Raw genomic sequence first — 17,897 nt, 5'->3', positions numbered from 1 at the left:
ATTGATCATTTCACACAAAACTCCAAAAATGGGCCAGACAAAAGTATTGGCACCCTCAGCCTAATACTTGGTTGCACAACCTTTAGCCAAAATAACTGCGACCAACCGCTTCCGGTAACCATCAATGAGTTTCTTACAATGCTCTGCTGGAATTTTAGACCATTCTTCTTTGGCAAACTGCTCCAGGTCCCTAATATTTGAAGGGTGCCTTCTGCAAGCTGCCATTTTTAGATCTCTCCACAGGTGTTCTATGGGATTCAGGCCTGGACTCCTTGCTGGCCACCTTAGAAGTCTCCAGTGCTTTCAAACCATTTTCTAGTGATTTTTGAAGTGTGTTTTGGGTCATTGTCCTGCTGAGAGACCCATGACCTCTGAGGGAGACCCAGCTTTCTCACACTGGGCCCTACATTATGCTGCAAAATTTGTTGGAAGTCTTCAGATTTCATAATGCCATGCACACGGTCAAGCAGTCCAGTGCCAGAGGCAGCAAAGCAACCCCAAAACATCAGGGAACCTCCGCCATGTTTGACTGTAGGGACCGTGTTCTTTTCTTTGAATGCCTCTTTTTTTCTCCTGTAAACTCTATGTTGATGCATTTGCCCAAAAAGCTCTACTTTTGTCTCATCTGACCAGAGAACATTCTTCCAAAACGTTTTAGGCTTTTTCAGGTAAGTTTTGGCAAACTCCAGCCTGGCTTTTTTATGTCTCGGGGTAAGAAGTGGGGTCTTCCTGGGTCTCCTACCATACAGTCCCTTTTCATTCGGACGCCGACGGATAGTACGGGTTGACACTGTTGTACCCTCGGACTGCAGGGCAGCTTGGACTTGTTTGGATGTTAGTCGAGGTTCTTTATCCAACATTCGCACAATCTTGCATTGAAATCTCTTGTCAATTTTTCTTTTCCGTCCACATCTAGGGAGGTTAGCCACAGTGCCATGGGCTTTAAACTTCTTGATGACACTGCGCACGGTAGACACAGGAACATTCAGGTCTTTGGAGATGGACTTGTAGCCTTTAGATTGCTCATGCTTCCTCTCAATTTGGTTTCTCAAGTCCTCAGACAGTTCTTTGGTCTTCTTTCTTTTCTCCATGCTCAATGTGGTACACACAAGGACACAGGACAGAGGTTGAGTCAACTTTAATCCATGTCAACTGGCTGCAAGTGTGATTTAGTTATTGCCAACACCTGTCAGGTGCCACAGGTAAGTTACAGGTGCTGTTAATTACACAAATTAGAGAAGCATTACATGATTTTTCGAACAGTGCCAATACTTTTGTCCACCCTTTTTTTATGTTTGGTGTGGAATTATATCCAATTTGGCTTTAGGACATTTCTTTTTGTGTTTTTTCATTTAAGAAAAATTAAATGAAGATAATAATAACAAAGAATGTGTTTGCAATCATTTTCAGGAAGAAACTGAGTATTATCTGACAGAATTGCAGGGGTGTCAATACTTTTGTCCACAACTGTATATACATACTGCAAGCACAAGTAGTTTTTACTGCGCAAGTCCATATAACACTCTTGTTCAACTGACCAATGTTTGGAGCACATTCCCTGAAAGTTTGAATGACCCACTATTGCAGCCTTCATTATTTCTAGTTTCTCCAAGAGTGTGGAAGAGACACTGCTCATAGCAGCTACAGGAACTTATTTCATTATTAGTTATTGTTGTACTGCTTTCATCTCCCTTGCACATAAAGCAGGACTGTGTTTTGTGTGTAAATGTCTAATTTTATGTGACCACAAACCTTAATAATGTACATTAGTCAACAATCTGTACACAAGTGTCCTTTTGAGAGAAGCAAATGACACATATAATATATTGGCCATTTTAGTGTCACTGTGCATTAGCAGCTAACCCATCTTGCTCTGATTACTGTACAGGGCATGGAGCATTGGGTTTTTATAGAAAGGAGTACAGAAAACTTTAATACGTCCTTTGAAGAGGTGCCAGAATCTCAAACTGTCCACATTAGTGGGCAGAATTTGACCCCCGACATGGAAGAACACTTCCAACTTCGAATGGATATGATGGAAAGAGAAACTGAGGACCCTCACAAAGAGAAAGGGGCCGAGACAGACAAAGCAGTACCAATGGTAAAGGGAGTGGAGAGAAGAATCAGGTTAACCGAACGGGAACAGCGCCTTGTAATGGTAACTGGAGAATGGGACACAGTGGAAAGTAAAGCCAGGACAGCACCAGATGGTGCTCCTGCAGATGATAGCAGAGAATGGGCTACAAAGATGGACAATGTAAAACAAGGCCAAGTCTGGAGTAGGGGAGAAGAAGTAGATGGAGAAGAACTCTCTATAAAGTGGACAGAGAGAGAACTGCTAGCTTCTGGATCATCAGAAAGGTCTCATATGAGCAGGACCATTGTGGAAATTGGAGAGAGCAGGCGTGTCATTTTATGTGACGAAGAAGAAGCTGATGACAGCGCTGATGAAACTGAAGGCGAGTGGAACAATGATGTTCAATGGGAAGACCAACAAAAAACTTTAATATGGTGTGAGAGTTCTGGGTACCAGCAACCCAAGAAATCAGAAAATACAGAGGAAATGGACATATTTGCATCATTCCAGCATCGTCATGAGCAAATGCAATCAGTATTAAATGGCAGAAAGGAGAGTCAACATGATGAAACATTATGGGAATATGTCACGACTGATATCCTAATGCCAGATGATCATCCTGAAGAAATTATTGAAGATGGCTGTGCAACAGGCAGAGAAAACACAGAAGTTTCAAAACGTCCAAAGGAGCCTTTGTCTTCAAGTGTACAAATGGCAACTGAAAGGGGCACAGAAGATTTACCATTGGAAGACTGGGGTCCACCAGTGCTTCACTTTATGCTACCAACCATCATACCACTGCCAGTGAGCCTTCCCAGAGAACGGGGTCATCAAGAGGCAGCTGCAGTTAGCAAGCAAAGTGAACAAATTCTTGTTCAACCAAATCCTAGGCAACATGCTGGTCCTTATCAAGAAGGAAGTGCCAGTCCTGCTGAATCCACAACAGACACTCCTGGAGACCTTTCATCTCCAGACTCAGGCTGTGAAATAACACTCACCGATGCAGCGGTAACAGTGCTAAATCCTCAGCAGTAGCATGTTTGTAAGGGGGAGGGATGGAGGCACCAAACCTGCTTGGCATTGGAGTGTTGTGGTTTGGCTAGCACACCAGGTTCCTGTTTGTGTATACGAAGGGGCATGGTGTCATAATGGGATCTGTCTGCCTGTCTGTGCCAATACTCTCCTAGCATCTGCTTCTGGCTGGAGTACCATCTGGCTTAAAATACCCCGTCCCCAAATATCAGTCTGAAAAGCATGGAAGCAAAAGAGGAGACGGGAAGGAGAGCTGTTGGAAAGATGAAGAGAGGTGAAGCTACATCCTCTTCTTAACTAATCTGATAACATCACTAAAATACATCTTCCCCACTCCAGGAATCAGGCGCTTTCAGTGACATGACAGTGGTTTATTGGCTCCTGCAGTAATTTTCTTAGTCGTTTGGGAAAATCAATGCTTGGCAGGTACCCTGCAGTTCATGTCCCACATTAAATGAATAAATGGATTGAAACGCCTTGCGATTTGCGCCTTCATGGATAAGGAGTTAGTAATCTCCATCCCACCTCCTCCCCACTCACTGCACTGAGGCTGCTGTTTTCTTGCTTTTGTGCTATGCGTTTGGACACCGATTCACTGAGCTGTATTAAGTCTAGGAAGAAGATGAAATAAATTCTTAAAGATTTTCTACAATCTTAACCAACCTATCCACACTGAGACGTCTATAGACTTCTGACCTCTTTATTTTATTTCTACTTTCATCAGACTTTTCCCTATATTCCCTTTTAGTTACTGTTTCACTACCTTTTTTCATACTGTATATATACAAAAACAGAATGTACATCCAATAGGGCCCCTTGGTAACAATTTAATACAACTTAGTGAATCAGCGTCCATTCGAGCCTCGCTTTGATGCTGTGCTGCCCAGCATCAGTCTCATGCATTGTGCTGCAGGTCTTCCTCCCTGCCCCTTGAAAATTCTTCACTCTAACCCTTCTCTCCTGCTCTAGAGTCAACCACTTGAGTCAACATCTTGGGAGGAAAGGGACATCCCGTCTGCTCTCAGAGAGGTCTCCCTGCCGGACCAGGGTTATAGAAAATCCGGGATTGTCCTTTTTCAGGTCAGGGCTATGGCCTGCCCTGATTCTGCTTGCATTTTGTTAGTTATTGCGCATCCAGGGGGCAGCAGAATAAATGTGACCTTTGGTTTACATCAAGCAAAATATGATCTATTAAAATACAAAAAAATTATTGTTATACATAAATGTTAAACATTGTAACACAACATACTAGTATATGCTATGTCTGCAAAATATTCAGTTTTAGTGTAGTTTTACTGACATATTTAATATATCTTCATATTGTCACAAAGGTGTAGAACTACATTTACAGGGGTCTAATGAGAGTCTGGTGCTATATACAAATCCTAAATGTGCTTGATAACCTCAGCAAACACTGATCTGATATTACTTTCCACTGATGAACAAAACATTTTCACATAGGAGGAGCAGTAGGATTATAATTTCATTTACATTGCTGTATCTAATTGCATATACCTATTGCAAGGGCTACCAATTTATAAAAAATGGGTATGTTAATAGCCCTGTGTGTAGATTTTCAAATTATTATGAAAAGGCATGCTCACAAATCCATCTGAACTCACCATGCCACTCACCTCATCTTTGAGTAATGTCACACTGAGACCTTTCGCCATCATGGCTTTTTGAATCCCTTTAGAGAATGAGCAGCAGGGAAGCAGATGAAGGACGTCCATCAGTAGAAGAGGAGCAAAGTGCAGGGCTCCTCAAAGAAAACCAGCTGAGCATTGAGAGGAAGTGCTCAAGCATTACCGTCAGTTCTACATCCAGTCTAGAGGCGGAGGTGGACTTCACAGTCATTGGAGATTACCACTCGAATGTAGGCTTTGAGGATTTCAGACGTAGCCTGCCAGAGTTGCATAGAGACCAAGGTGATGGTGCTGGAGGCGCAATTGACAACCTTGCAACTGCATTCCAGGAAGAACATGATGGGGACAAGTCAGAGGAAGAGACAACGGAGGTACAAAGTTACAGCATGGAGTTTCCAGACAAACCCTTGTCCATGTTGTCAGTTCTACCAATAAATACTTAACCTGAGGCATCTAAGATTGGCTGCCCAGGTTTGCAGTACATCTCAGAAAGATTAAAGTGCATCGAAGGTGCTGGAAATGCATGATGTGGCCAAACATATCAACTTTTATGTACAACTCTACATCTGTCATCCATCCTTGTTGTGTTTGTGTATAGTTTTCCCAGCTTGTTACTAGAAATTGCATGTCATTGTACTAGGATACCACCATGTGCATGCTGAAAGCATCCGTATTTTCAGTCTAGTAATGTCCACGATGTCATCTGTGCTGACAAATGACATCAATAGATTTTCTAGCATGTTAATGTTCATCATATGTCATCATTTTATTAAACATCATATACCCATCCCGTGCATGTTTTTTTAATTGTTATTTACATCATACATATTCATGAGCTATTTTTTATGATGGTTAGTTATCTAAATCCTGTAACCTTATTCTTTTGTCACATAGTCACACCTGAAGACAGTGGAGAACGAGGTCATCACTAGTATGAATGCAGTCGGCAGAACAGATGGAGAAACTATTACGCAAACACAGATTTCTACTGTCCAAACCACTCAGGTAACACTTTTAAAATAAAGGAGCCTAATTTAAAGAGAATCTATCACCAGGTTTTTTATTCCAGCGATGTGTCTCTTACTACTCTGCATGCTGTCATTTGATATCACAGTTTTCTCTGTTGCACATCTATCAGGTCTCTAAGTTCACACCCACACCACTGATTAACATCTTCCTGCCTATGCACAGTGTACATAGAAAGCTGTCAAACACTAGTGGGCTCAGGGTTATACAAAACTCATTAATAATGAAGACTACATAGCATGAAACAGCTGGTCCTCCAGTGTTAATCTCCTGCTGATAAGACACAGATTTTATTGAAACTACAACAAACAGCCCAGTAAGTGATACATCAATTGAAACAGAGTCTCAGTCCCTACATCATGCTGCTCTCGCATTACATAGCAAAAACCTGCTTAATCATTGCTACTTTTTATTACATACTTACCAACAAGTCCAACTCGGGGAAAGACACCCATGAATGCCCCCAGACTGTTCATCTGTGGTGTAACTTTGTTTTAACCTCACCTTTTAGAGGTTTGCCCCACCATTCTCAGGATTAGCGACATGTATGCTATTATACAACATATCTACCTACTTTCATTGAATGGAACAAATGTTCTTTATTTATTGTGCATTTTTTTGGCATCCAAATGTTTTTGACTGACATACAAACCAACTATAGTTTAGAAATCACCCTAACGAAGCATCTTTCCAATACAATGCTGATGAAATAGAAAGTGCAACGGAATATGTTAGCGCTATAGAAATTAAAAATATTTTCATTATATTTAAGAGTAAATAATTACAGTGCTTTATAAGCTATCCAAATGTGATATGCACTGATCCATTGTTGGTAAGAAGGTCATTTGTAGTGTCGGTATTCACTATGGGACACAGAAAGGATAGTCCAGATTTCAAATTGACCCTATTCCAGTTTTGGATGGGTGATAAACCTGCACAGATAACTCTCCCATTAAAGCCTAAGGCTAATACCACACTCATAAGAAAGCAAGGAATAGTGAATGACATGCCTATGGTTCCTCTATTTCTCAATATTTTACTATATAGGGTCTACTCATCTCTGTAACACTGTCTCTGGGAAGAGCATCAATGGAGTAGATCCATTGTGTTGGAAGTAACATGGTTGAGACTTAGTAGACTACAACTGGTTTGGGTAGAACCACACACAGTATGTTATTTTACCTTTTTAAGAACCTCCCAAGCCTCCAGTACCCATTAAAGGTCTGATATTTTATAGGTGAAAGAAATTAATTTTGACCTGTGCAGTTCTTAATCTCCTCCCACCATGTTCCCAATTGCAAAAACTCTGCTTTTTTACTGTTGGTGTTCATACCAAAATGCCCACTAGCAATCTGCTGCGATGGTTGCATTTTTGCTGCGCTTTTGATACATTATATCCTTTTTTATGAATTTTTGGTGCAGATTTGAAGCAGATTTTTAATAAGTGTAGAAACGATAGGATTCTGCATTGAAGAGCATGACTATATTTTTACAAGCATTTTTTTAGGTTACCCATAGAACCATAGAAACCTATTGGAAAAAGAAAAAAAAACAAAAAATGCACAGTTCAACAGCGTCTTTAAATGCACAATGCTCATGAGTTTACATAAAATCACATCTACTTTGCTGGAACTATTAAACTATTAATATTTTTCTGCACAAAAAAGTGCAGAAGAGAAAAAGCAGCAGTAACGCTGGGAATATGGCCTTAGGGTATGCCACTCTCTGTACGGAAGGTGGTAATATTTATGCAATTGCTTTTCAACTACAATAGACAGATGGCATCTAGAGACTGATAGCATCTTTAAAACATCAAGCATTATTTCTATAGCCATGACTCATAAATGTCTTGTAATAAAGGTAACATCCAGTAAAACATGGCTATTGATTGTTTTTGCAATATTGACTGTACTGCAGGCTGAGGAGAGCAGGACAGACCTTGGAGGAGATCTGACAAAAGCTGTAGTACCTGGTGAGAGCACCCAACCCCTACAAGCAGATGTGGCTCGTACCCAACATGTAAGTAATACAAGAAAGCACAGTATCACTAGGATGTTCATTTTGGATTAAAAACTGTTACCAAGTAAACTGTGTTCCAAATTATTATGCAAAAAAGAGTTTAGGAGTGATAAGGTTAGAATTTTTTGGTTTGTCATTTAAACTCATTGATGGTGATGTATGTCAGGGCTCTTTATATCACTGAAAGCAATTGCAGATACCTGTGCAAATTAGTTTGGCAGGTGTGTCCAAAAAAAGGCAAGACTACTTAAGAAGGCTGTTCCACATTATTAAGCAGCCTACATTTTTTGCCAAAATGGGAAAGAAAAAGGATGTGTCGGCTGCTGAGAAGCAACAAATTGTGGAGTATTTAGGTCAAGGCATGACTACAATCAACATTGCCAAGACACTTCATCGTGATCATCGCACAATCAAGAAGTATGTAGCTGATTCCCAGCACACACGTGTGCGTGCTGATAAGGAAAAATTGAGGACTCTTTCCAACAGGCAATTGCATCAGGTTAAAAGAGCAGCTGCAAAAAATGCCTTGTCATAGCAGCAGACAAGTATTTGAAGCTGCTGATGCCTCCAACGTCTCCCGAACAACAAGATGCAGGGTCCTTCAGAGGTTTGCAGCTGTGCATAAGCCATCCTGTCGACCACCTTTATCCACTGCACACAAGCAGAAACGGCTCCAGTGGGCCAAACGAGACATGAAGACGGACTTCCAAACTGTTTTGTTCACCAATGAATGCCGTGCAACACTCGATGGTCCAGATGGATGGAGTGGAGGATGGCTGGTTGATGGACACCCCATGAAGACACGGCTAAGGTGCCAATAAGGAGGAGGTGGAGTAATGTTTTGGGCTGGAATCATGGGGAGAGAGATTGTCGGCCCCTTTAGGATCCCTGAAGGGGTAAAGATGAACTCCATAATCTATGTGGAGTTTCTAAAACAGCACTTCCTGCCATGGTTCAAGAGGAAGAACCGTGCTTTCTGCAGCAAGATAATTTTCATGCATGATAATGCACCGTCTCATGCTGCAAATAACACATCTGCATCTCTGTCTGCTATGGGCATAAAAGAGGACAAACTTATGGTGTGGCCACCATCTTCCCCTGACCTCAACCCCATTGAGAACCTCTGGAGCATCATCAAAAGGAGTGTCTATGAAGGCGGGAGGCAGTTCACATCTAAGCAACAGCTCTGGGAGGGTATTCTGTCCACATGCAAAACAATTGAAGCACAAACCATCCAAAAACTGACAAATTCAATGGACGAGAGAGTTCAGAAGCTTCTTTCGAACAAGGGGTCCTATGTGCAAATGTAACATCACCTAGAATAAAATTTTGACTTGAAAACTGATTTCATTTTGTAATAAGCTGATAATGCTTATAATTTCACAATTGACCATTTTTTTGTTCAAAATAAAAATAAAAAGGTTGAAAACTCTGCTGTGCATAATAATTTGGAACATGCATTTTGAGTGTTTCTTATTTTTAAAAATATACTGTTTTCAAAGGCAGTTTGTTCAAAAACATTGCAATTATACTAGTATAGTAGATGACTGGAAAATAACAATGACTGCAATTCATATAGGTAATTTAGAGAAAATATGAGGAAATATTTTTTGCATAATAATTTGGAACACAGTGTATATTTGTTCCTTAGGTTTCCCATACTGCAAATATTACTCACGGTACGGCAGAAACATTGTCATCATCCACAACTACCCATGTGACAAAGGTGAGGACATTTCAGCCTATACATGCTAAAATTATGCTATTTTTTTAATACTTTTAAATTAATGGTTTTATTTTTCTTTGTCATTATTTATTTTCTATTGTTCCTGACTAGTTTCTGGGACTGATAAACCACTAATAATTCTTCATATTTTAGGCTGGTATCACACTAGCGCTTTTTTGCACTGCGTTTTTGCGCATACATCCCTTTCCCCTATCTTTGACATGGGTGCGCATGGTCTAGCGTTTGCACGCGTTCATACGTGTTTTACGTGCGCATGCATTTTTTTGAAGTGTGCGCCCAGGCGCGCTGGACTCTACCTGTTGCATTTTTGGTCCGTCCGACCTGTCTCAAAAAAACGCATGCGCACGGAATGTGCAAAAAAACACATTACAGTCTATGGGAACGCAGATGTGCGCATGGACATGCGCACGTCTGCGTTTAAAAACGCATGCGTTTTAAGAGTAAAAATGGCTAAAAAATGGTTAAAACACATGTGCAAAAAAGCAGCAAACACATACAAAACACATGATGCGTTTTTTGTATGCGTTTACACTGCGCAAAAAAACGCTAGTGTGAAACTAGCCTTAGAAACAAATTGCTGAAACAGTAACAGGCAGATTATAACAGCCTGCAATGGGTAGATACCTAAGTGAACACACAACAGGTTTTGTATCTTAGGCCCTAGTCAGGCATGATCAGAAAAGAGTCCTCCAAAAAATTCATTAAAAAACAATTTTATTATATTGAACAGTGTCAAAGATTAAAAGAGCGAAATATTTCCCTCTTTTAATCTTTGACATTGTTCAATATAATAAAATTGTGTTTTAATGAATTTTTGGGAGGACTCGTTTCTCTTTGTTTTGGTAATTTCTCATGGTTCTCCGTGTTTCAACTTTTTGGCAGTTTTTTCTGATCAGAAAAGCCCTAGGTGTACACATTAAAAGTAGGCGGCAAGTAAAAAGTGTCCTTTTGGCCTCCGTCTGGTATATGTCAGTATTCTGCAGTTTACAGCATACAGAAAAAAACTTAAACTGCGCTGTATACAGTTCCTTACAATATAGCTAACTTATTCACTTTATTTTAATTTCCTATACAGCTTGAAATATTCTTATTTAGGTAAAATTGTGCCCTTTACCATTCACTGAATTAGAGTTCCTAATTCTACCTAGATAATGCTTAATGCTATTGATCATATCAAGTCTCATTGTAGTTTGATATTAGGTTTTCCTATATAGAGTAGTGAGAGTCTCTGTGATATGTGCATAACTAGGATGACATGCAGTATGTTGTATATGTGGAATAGAGTGTATAAATAAATTGGGCAGCATGGTGGCTCAGTGGTTAGCATTGCAGCACTGGGGTGCTGGGTTCAAATCCCACCAAGGAGTTTGTATGTTCTCCCCATGTTTGCATGGGTTTCCTCCCACATTCCAAAGACATACTGATAGGGAATTTAGATTGTGAGCCCCATCGGGGACAGTGCTGTGGAATTAATGGCGCTATGTAAATGAGTAAAATAAATAAATTACGTGGAAGATAAATATTGTTAACCAATTATATTGCTGCACTTGCTTTGTTCTTTTATGGGGTATAGCTGATTTCACTAATTTGTTTGTCCAATATGCCCAAGCAGACAGTAAAAGGTGGATTTTCGGAAACAAGGATAGAGAAGAGAATAATTATTACTGGAGATGAAGATGTGGATCAAGAACAGGTAATACTGCAGTATGTGACAGCTGAGAGTACAGCAATATTACAGCAGTACTTCAGTACTTACCTATTTAAAGCAGTATTCAGAGGGGTAAATAATTTCAGAGTTAAAAGCAAATTTTTGCACAAACCTTATTTGTTTTAAAATTAATGACCTTTTGCCCTTCTTGCTTGTGTATTGAGAGGTTGGTAAATATAGCTTTAGAGTTCAGCTGACTGCTCATCAATGGTAATGGGTACCTTAACTAGATGATAAAGACAGCAACTGGGTTGCAGCCTTTTCTTTATTTATACCATTAAGATAATGACAGACTGCTGAAAGAGGAAATCCCTTTAAAGCACCACTCCAGCGTTTTTTTAGTTTTTTTTTTTATCATTGCAGCGCTGGAGTGATGCTTCTAATGTAAGGTCCCTGCCCCTAGTTTTATTCTTACCCATTGCCTTCTTTACATTCTATCATCATCGCTCCTGGCGATCTCCAGCAGTTTGTAGTGTTTGCTGGGCAGCCAGAGGTCACGACTCAATACAAGTCTATGAGAGCCTCATTCTGGCTTACAGATACTTACATTGAGAGCTTGCGATGTAACTTCTGACTTCCAGCTACTCAGAAGCTGCGCTCACAAGATGGCGCAGCGGGACCAGAGTGGTGCTGAAAAAAGGTGAAGATAGCAGTGGGTAAGTATAAGACAGAGGGCAGAGACCTTAGTTTAGTAGCACTACTCCAGAGCTGAAAAAAGCACACTGTAACCCAAAAATGTAAGTCACCTGCCCATTGTCTCATACTCACCTGCCACCACCTTCATCCTTTTCCAGCGTCGCTGCAGTCTGTCTCCTTTGAAAATTGACCCGCTGGCAGCTCCAGTGTTTCATGGAGTGCGCCGGAGGTCACTTTTCAGTACAAGTCTATTAGAGTCTCATTCAGGGTCTCATAGACTTGCAATGAGATCTTTTGACGTAATTTCTAACTTACTGTCAGTCAAAAGTTATGCTCATAAGATGGCGCTGCGGGACCTGTGCGGTGCCTAAAAACAAGGAAGACACCGGAGGGTGAGTATACGACTGGGGACAGGGAGCTTACAAAAAAAAAAAAAAATTATGGAGTGGTGCTTTAACAGTAATTTTCTCCTCCAGGCCTAATTAGGTTTTACAAAACAAAGACACAGAAAATTTATAGATGTACCGTACATATTCAACAATAATGGCTCACCGGAAAAAAATATACCAATAAAAAATAACTTTTAATATTAGCTCTCTAAAAAGTCTAGTTTAATCAATGACATAAAATACTTTCTAAATATAGGAAAACGAGTGAAATGGAGGCCAAAGGGAATTATACCAGATAGTAGGATTACGTAGACCTGTGGTATACCCTATTGTATCCCTAGTGCAAACCGCCTGGCCGCTGAGGATTTCACCCTAAATAGTGCATGTGGCGCCCCTGCACAGCAATGGCTGACCCTGATATCCCCTATTGCACCCTATTTAAACTATAATCACATGGACTATTATGCATCCAATAATCTGTACTTAGGTAAATCAAAATGGCACCATAAGACTGTTGGAATAATCTGTATAGAAAAGTCTCTACTTCTATAGATTAGATATAGCCTTAAGTCACTGACCAGTATCAAATACAAGCCATTGCCATTGGACTAGTCCAGAGTAACAATATATTAATTCAATCACAAATGATGGAAGTGACCAACTATTATCAGTAAACTGTACGGTGTCACGCATGACAAACTTCTACCATGGGCGATGTACTGTATACTGTACAATACAATCAGATCCAATATCACAAACTTACAAATAAAATCGTAGACCAACCTCTATGAAAGGAGGTATATATTACATAATGAAATCAAACAGATAGTCAGCCTGTCCCAAGAGAGGTATACCCTATAAAGCCAGATCGTGTCAAAAAACTTGATGCGTTTCCCCTATTTAAAAAGTTCTTCAGGAGTGATTGACAACTGGTATGTAAGTACTATAGAAAACTGGGCACTTTCATTATGTGTGACATTATGTGTAACAAAACAAACTGTGCTTTACTTACCCTCTTTAGCCTCTTCTACTGACCAATCTCTGTTGTTTGACTGCAGTGACGACATGATGTCGACATTATTGCAGCCAATGAATGAGCTCAGCGGCTCATGCCATCTATATAGCTTCTCCATAGAATTCAAAAAGTGTCAGAAATAAAATGCATTTTTGAAATGTAGCAAAATAATGATCATCACCAGAAATCTGTTGAAATGCATGTTTCTTTTAAAAAGCATTTAAAACACTGAAAAAAATGTATTTGAAGCAGTCCTAAACAAAATATCAACCAAACACCATTATCTTAAACCTCTTTGACTCTAGGCCCTAGCCATGGCTATTAAAGAGGCAAAGCTGCAACACCCAGATATGTTGGTCACCAAGGCGGTGGTATACTGTGAAACAGAACCTTCTCCCGAGGAGCCTGGCGAGAAACAGCAGGTAGAATGCCCTACATTTTACAGAGGAGTGGCTAAGATGCATGAAAATCATTTATATTAAACAATATTTTTTTTTCCATTCTCTAGCAATCTTGACCTTGGATTTTGGATGTGAATCCTCCCTTCCATCTCCTGTTCTCTACCCCTGTCTCATAAAATAAAGACTGTCCTCCCTTCCCTGAACCTACAGCTCATGCCAGCTGTGAAGCCTCAAAATCGGCAGGAGGCCTCTGAAACCATGCTGACAGCATTCCCTGACAATGAAAGACTTGTCACCTTCCTGGGAGCAGAGTACCATCTCTTGTGAAGATGACTATGGGACACTTCCTTCTTGTGCATCCGCTCTATGACAGCTCCTCTTTTGAGAAGCATGCCTAGCAATGCGTGACTAGAATGCATGTGGCATCTGCAGAGTCAATGTGATCTGCGCAGTTAGGAAATTTGTGCTTTGTAATACTGAAGATTTCACTGAAGGGAATCCCTCAACATTCTTCAGGGTGCTCCAGCAACAATGGGGTTAATAAGTCTTCATAAACTCATCATTTGTTATACACATTAGAAACCTGATATATTTCAGCCAGGAAATCTCTCATATAGATACTTAGCGCTGTACGATTCTGTTCTGATAATCTGCAGTGGAATTGTCACATTAGATAGAATTGCAGCAGTGGAGTCTGTTCTGATAATACAATGTTTATCCCTGGTCCCGTTTAGTATGATTTTCTGTTCTGCACAGCTAGTAATATGGAAATGAAAGGCGACTAAAATTTTCAAATACTCTTATTAGACTCTTGCTCTTTGGACCTCGCTAGTAGGACTTTCTGCACAATTAACCCATTTGTTGCCAGCTGTGGAGTCAGATGTCCTAGCTAGTTGGGGGGAAAAGGCTGAGCCATATGTGTTAAAAGGTTTTAACGTCGCACAGGGGGAGGCCTGATCCACTGCAATGCTGTGCTCTCCCCCAGTCCCTCCTCCTCCCTGTGCACCGTGATCACTGCTCTATAGCCAATAAAAACAAAGTCAGTGTGACATGTGACTTCTTCCTTATTCTGAGTGTCAATCATTTCAAGGGGATGTGTAATAATATTAGAATTGAGATAAACAGTAGGAGTAGAGGAGAGCAAGGAGGCAGCGAAAGGCGACAATTGCCATGCCCATCCTGCAGGACGAAGCTCCTTCTATGTCCCGAGAATTGCACACCCAACTGGGCTGGAGATCTTTCAGCTACCATAATAGAGCAGAAAAATTACATAATGACCACAATGTGTGAATAGGCCAATGACACCAAGGGAAACCCAAGGAAAAACTTTAATGCTTCAAGCGGTTGTAGTTCTGGTCAGATTCAGACCCCAGTGTTCCTAGGTAATATTTATAGTCACAAAGTCCCCAGATTATACACTTGGAAATAAACTCAAGACTATTGTGATCCCTTTCTCAGGATTTTCTTATGTCCTAATGAGAGCAGATCCTGGTACTATGTAAAACACATACATCACTTCAGCAATATATTGGCTTTCAAAAGAAAAAAACAGATGGTCTTGAACTCCTTAATCACTATAAATCATGGCATAGCTCTAATCTAGCACAGACAGGATGCAGGAGACATGCAAGGTCCTAATCAACCTTCTTTATTTATATGAAAAAGAATATTGCACTTATTTTTTTCTATTTACAGAAGAGGTCCCACTTACGGTAATATTTCACAATGGAAAAGGAACAAAAGAGAAGATAAATGGCAGAATGTCATTGTACATTCAGTGTAAAATATCATATAACTATAGTCTTTCTATGTTCAACCACTACTCCATTTATGCTCCTTTAAGCTTTGGTACTATGGATTGTGAAGGAATGTCTCTGTGTTGAGCCACTACTGATATAGCTTATATGACCTGTACCACTAATAGTTAAGTTATGGACATTTAGATCAAGCTAAACCAATGTAAGACTATATATTCTTTAGTTTATCATTGCACAACAACATTAAAGAAGCACTCGTCCTATCAAAATTTTTATCTGCATAATATATTGCAGTCGTCATATTATATAGCACTGTTATTCAGGGAATAATGGCGATCACGTGACAGGGGACGGTAAAAACAGTCTCGAATCATGTTCTCCGGGGGCTCAGCTACCCCAAGTAGCCGAGACCCCCGAGATTTTCCGACGCTGGAGGGCGCTATACACTTATTTCTCAGTGCTGTTAAAAAGCGGCGCTGAGGAATGAGTACCCTTAACTGCCGCCGTTAAAAGGCGTATCGGCGGTCGTTAAGAGGATAAAAGGCCTTGGGTGATGATGTCAAAGTTAGTTCAGTTCCCGCGTCACAACAGAAACCTAGCATGGTCTTACGGAAACTAAATTAGCTCCAGAGAAAGAAAAAAAAGCTGGCATCTGAGTCAAGACAGGTGAATAACAGGAGGAGCAATTACGGCATAGATATAATTGCACTTAGTAATTAGGGACCACCTTCTGGACACTTAGAGGAGACGAGTATATGATTAAACTACAGTGTCTCGTTTATACCGCTGCTATAATAATACTGAACGGAATGTTTAATCAGTTGAACAAGTCTCCTATCTAGCGCTGTTAGCAGTTTGGCAGGGTCAAGACTGCTGACAGAATCCTTTTAATATTTGTTTATGTCTCCTTTTTTTCTGCACAGAAAACTACTAACCTTAGGTCCCTTCTTCTTATATAATCTCTAACAAACGCAAAAACAGTTTCACGGGAGACCAATTTACAAGCCAGTTTATGCTCAATGGGAAATTGGTATTGGTATTCAACCATGGAAAGAACAATGAAAGTAATTTAAATGAAAAAAATCTCCTTGGGGAGAATATTTCTGGTATAACCCGCACCACAACTTGAAACCACAAAAATAAAAAATATTCAGCACTTACCATCAATTGCCTTACAGCAGTCACATTTTCTTCTTCAGGCACTCTCAAAAGGTAGGAGGTTTCTAGACCAAAGGGCAGCACCAGTGGTCTTCTTTCTGTTTACCTTCTCTATAGGAGGCAGGAAACAAAGTGAATACTGTCTGGTAACACACATTAACCCCTTTACCCCCAAGGGTGGTTTGCACGTTAATGACCAGGCCAATTTTTACAATTCTGACCACTGTTCCTTTATGAGGTAATAACTCTGAAACGCTTCCATGGATCCCGGTGATTCTGACATTGTATTCTCATGATATACAGTACTCCATGTTAGTGGTAAAATTTCATTGATATAACTTGCGTTTATTTGTGAAAAAAACGGAAATTTGGCGAAAATTTTAAAAATTTCGCAATTTTCCAACTTTGAATTTTTATGCCCTTAAATCACAGAGATATGGCACACAAAAAATTTAAAAAATAACATTTCCCACATGTTTACTTTACATAAGCACAATTTGGGAACTAATTTTTTTTTTGTCAGGAAGTTATAAGGGTTAAAAGTTGATCAGCGATTTCTCATTTTTACAACACCATTTTATTTTTAGGGACCACATCACATTTGAAGTCACTTTGAGGGGTCTATATGATAGAAAATACCCAAAAGTGACACCATTCTAAAAACTGCACCTCTCAAAGTACTAAAAACCACATTCAAGAAGTTTATTAACCCTTCAGGTGCTTCACAGGAATTTTTTGAACGTTTAAAAAAAAATGAACATTTAACTTTTTTTTCACAAAAAAATTACTTCAGGTTCAATTTTTTTACTTTACCAAGGGTAACAGGAGAAATTGGACTGCAAAAGTTATTGTGCAATTTGTCCTGAGTACGATGATATCTGATATGTGGGGGGGGACCACTGTTTCGGCGCATGGCAGAGCTCAGAAGGGAATGAGCGCCTTTTGACTTTTTCAATGCAAAATTGGCTGGAATTCAGATCAGATGCCATGTCACAATTGGAGAACACCTGATATACCTAAACAGTGAAAACCCACCACAAGTAACCCCATTTTGGAAACTAGACCCTCCCAAGGAACTTATCTAGATAAGTGGTGAGAACTTTGAACCCCCCCAGGGGCTTCACAGAAGTTTATAACATACAGCTGTACAATTAAAAAATCATATTTTTTCCACAAAAATGATCTTTTCCCCCCCAAGTTTTATTTTCCCAAGGGTAACAGGACCCCAAAAGTTATTGTGCAATTTGTCCTGAGTACGCTGATACCCCATATGTGGGGGTAAACGA

General features: G+C 40.0%; 1 protein-coding gene across 9 annotated transcripts in view; it reads left to right on the top strand.

Annotated features, from left to right (window-relative positions):
• The window catches only part of EPB41L1 (erythrocyte membrane protein band 4.1 like 1), a 166,930-nt gene extending 152,185 nt beyond the window's left edge, over nt 1–14,745 (top strand). For 6 of the 9 annotated variants that reach the window (XM_073555307.1, XM_073555306.1, XM_073555305.1 and 3 more), the window contains 9 exons: nt 1,889–3,085; nt 4,079–4,189; nt 4,806–5,126; nt 5,650–5,760; nt 7,699–7,800; nt 9,452–9,526; nt 11,160–11,240; nt 13,601–13,717; nt 13,804–14,745. In XM_073555307.1, the coding sequence (XP_073411408.1) occupies nt 1,889–3,085; nt 4,079–4,189; nt 4,806–5,126; nt 5,650–5,760; nt 7,699–7,800; nt 9,452–9,526; nt 11,160–11,240; nt 13,601–13,717; nt 13,804–13,812 (2,124 nt within the window). In that variant the 3' untranslated portion in view covers nt 13,813–14,745. The remainder of the gene's footprint in view (nt 1–1,888; nt 3,086–4,078; nt 4,190–4,805; nt 5,127–5,649; nt 5,761–7,698; nt 7,801–9,451; nt 9,527–11,159; nt 11,241–13,600; nt 13,718–13,803) is intronic. The other 3 variants (XM_073555312.1, XM_073555313.1, XM_073555311.1) reach the window with 2 other exon arrangements.
• The last annotated feature ends 3,152 nt before the right edge of the window (nt 14,746–17,897 follow it).

This window comes from Dendrobates tinctorius, unplaced genomic scaffold (genome assembly GCF_039654945.1).
Source record: "Dendrobates tinctorius isolate UK_male_01 unplaced genomic scaffold, ASM3965494v1 ptg000223l, whole genome shotgun sequence".
Classification (NCBI taxonomy): domain Eukaryota; kingdom Metazoa; phylum Chordata; class Amphibia; order Anura; family Dendrobatidae; genus Dendrobates; species Dendrobates tinctorius.
The sequence above is the reverse complement of the archived record's forward strand: the minus strand, read 5'-3'. Positions and strand labels throughout refer to the sequence as shown.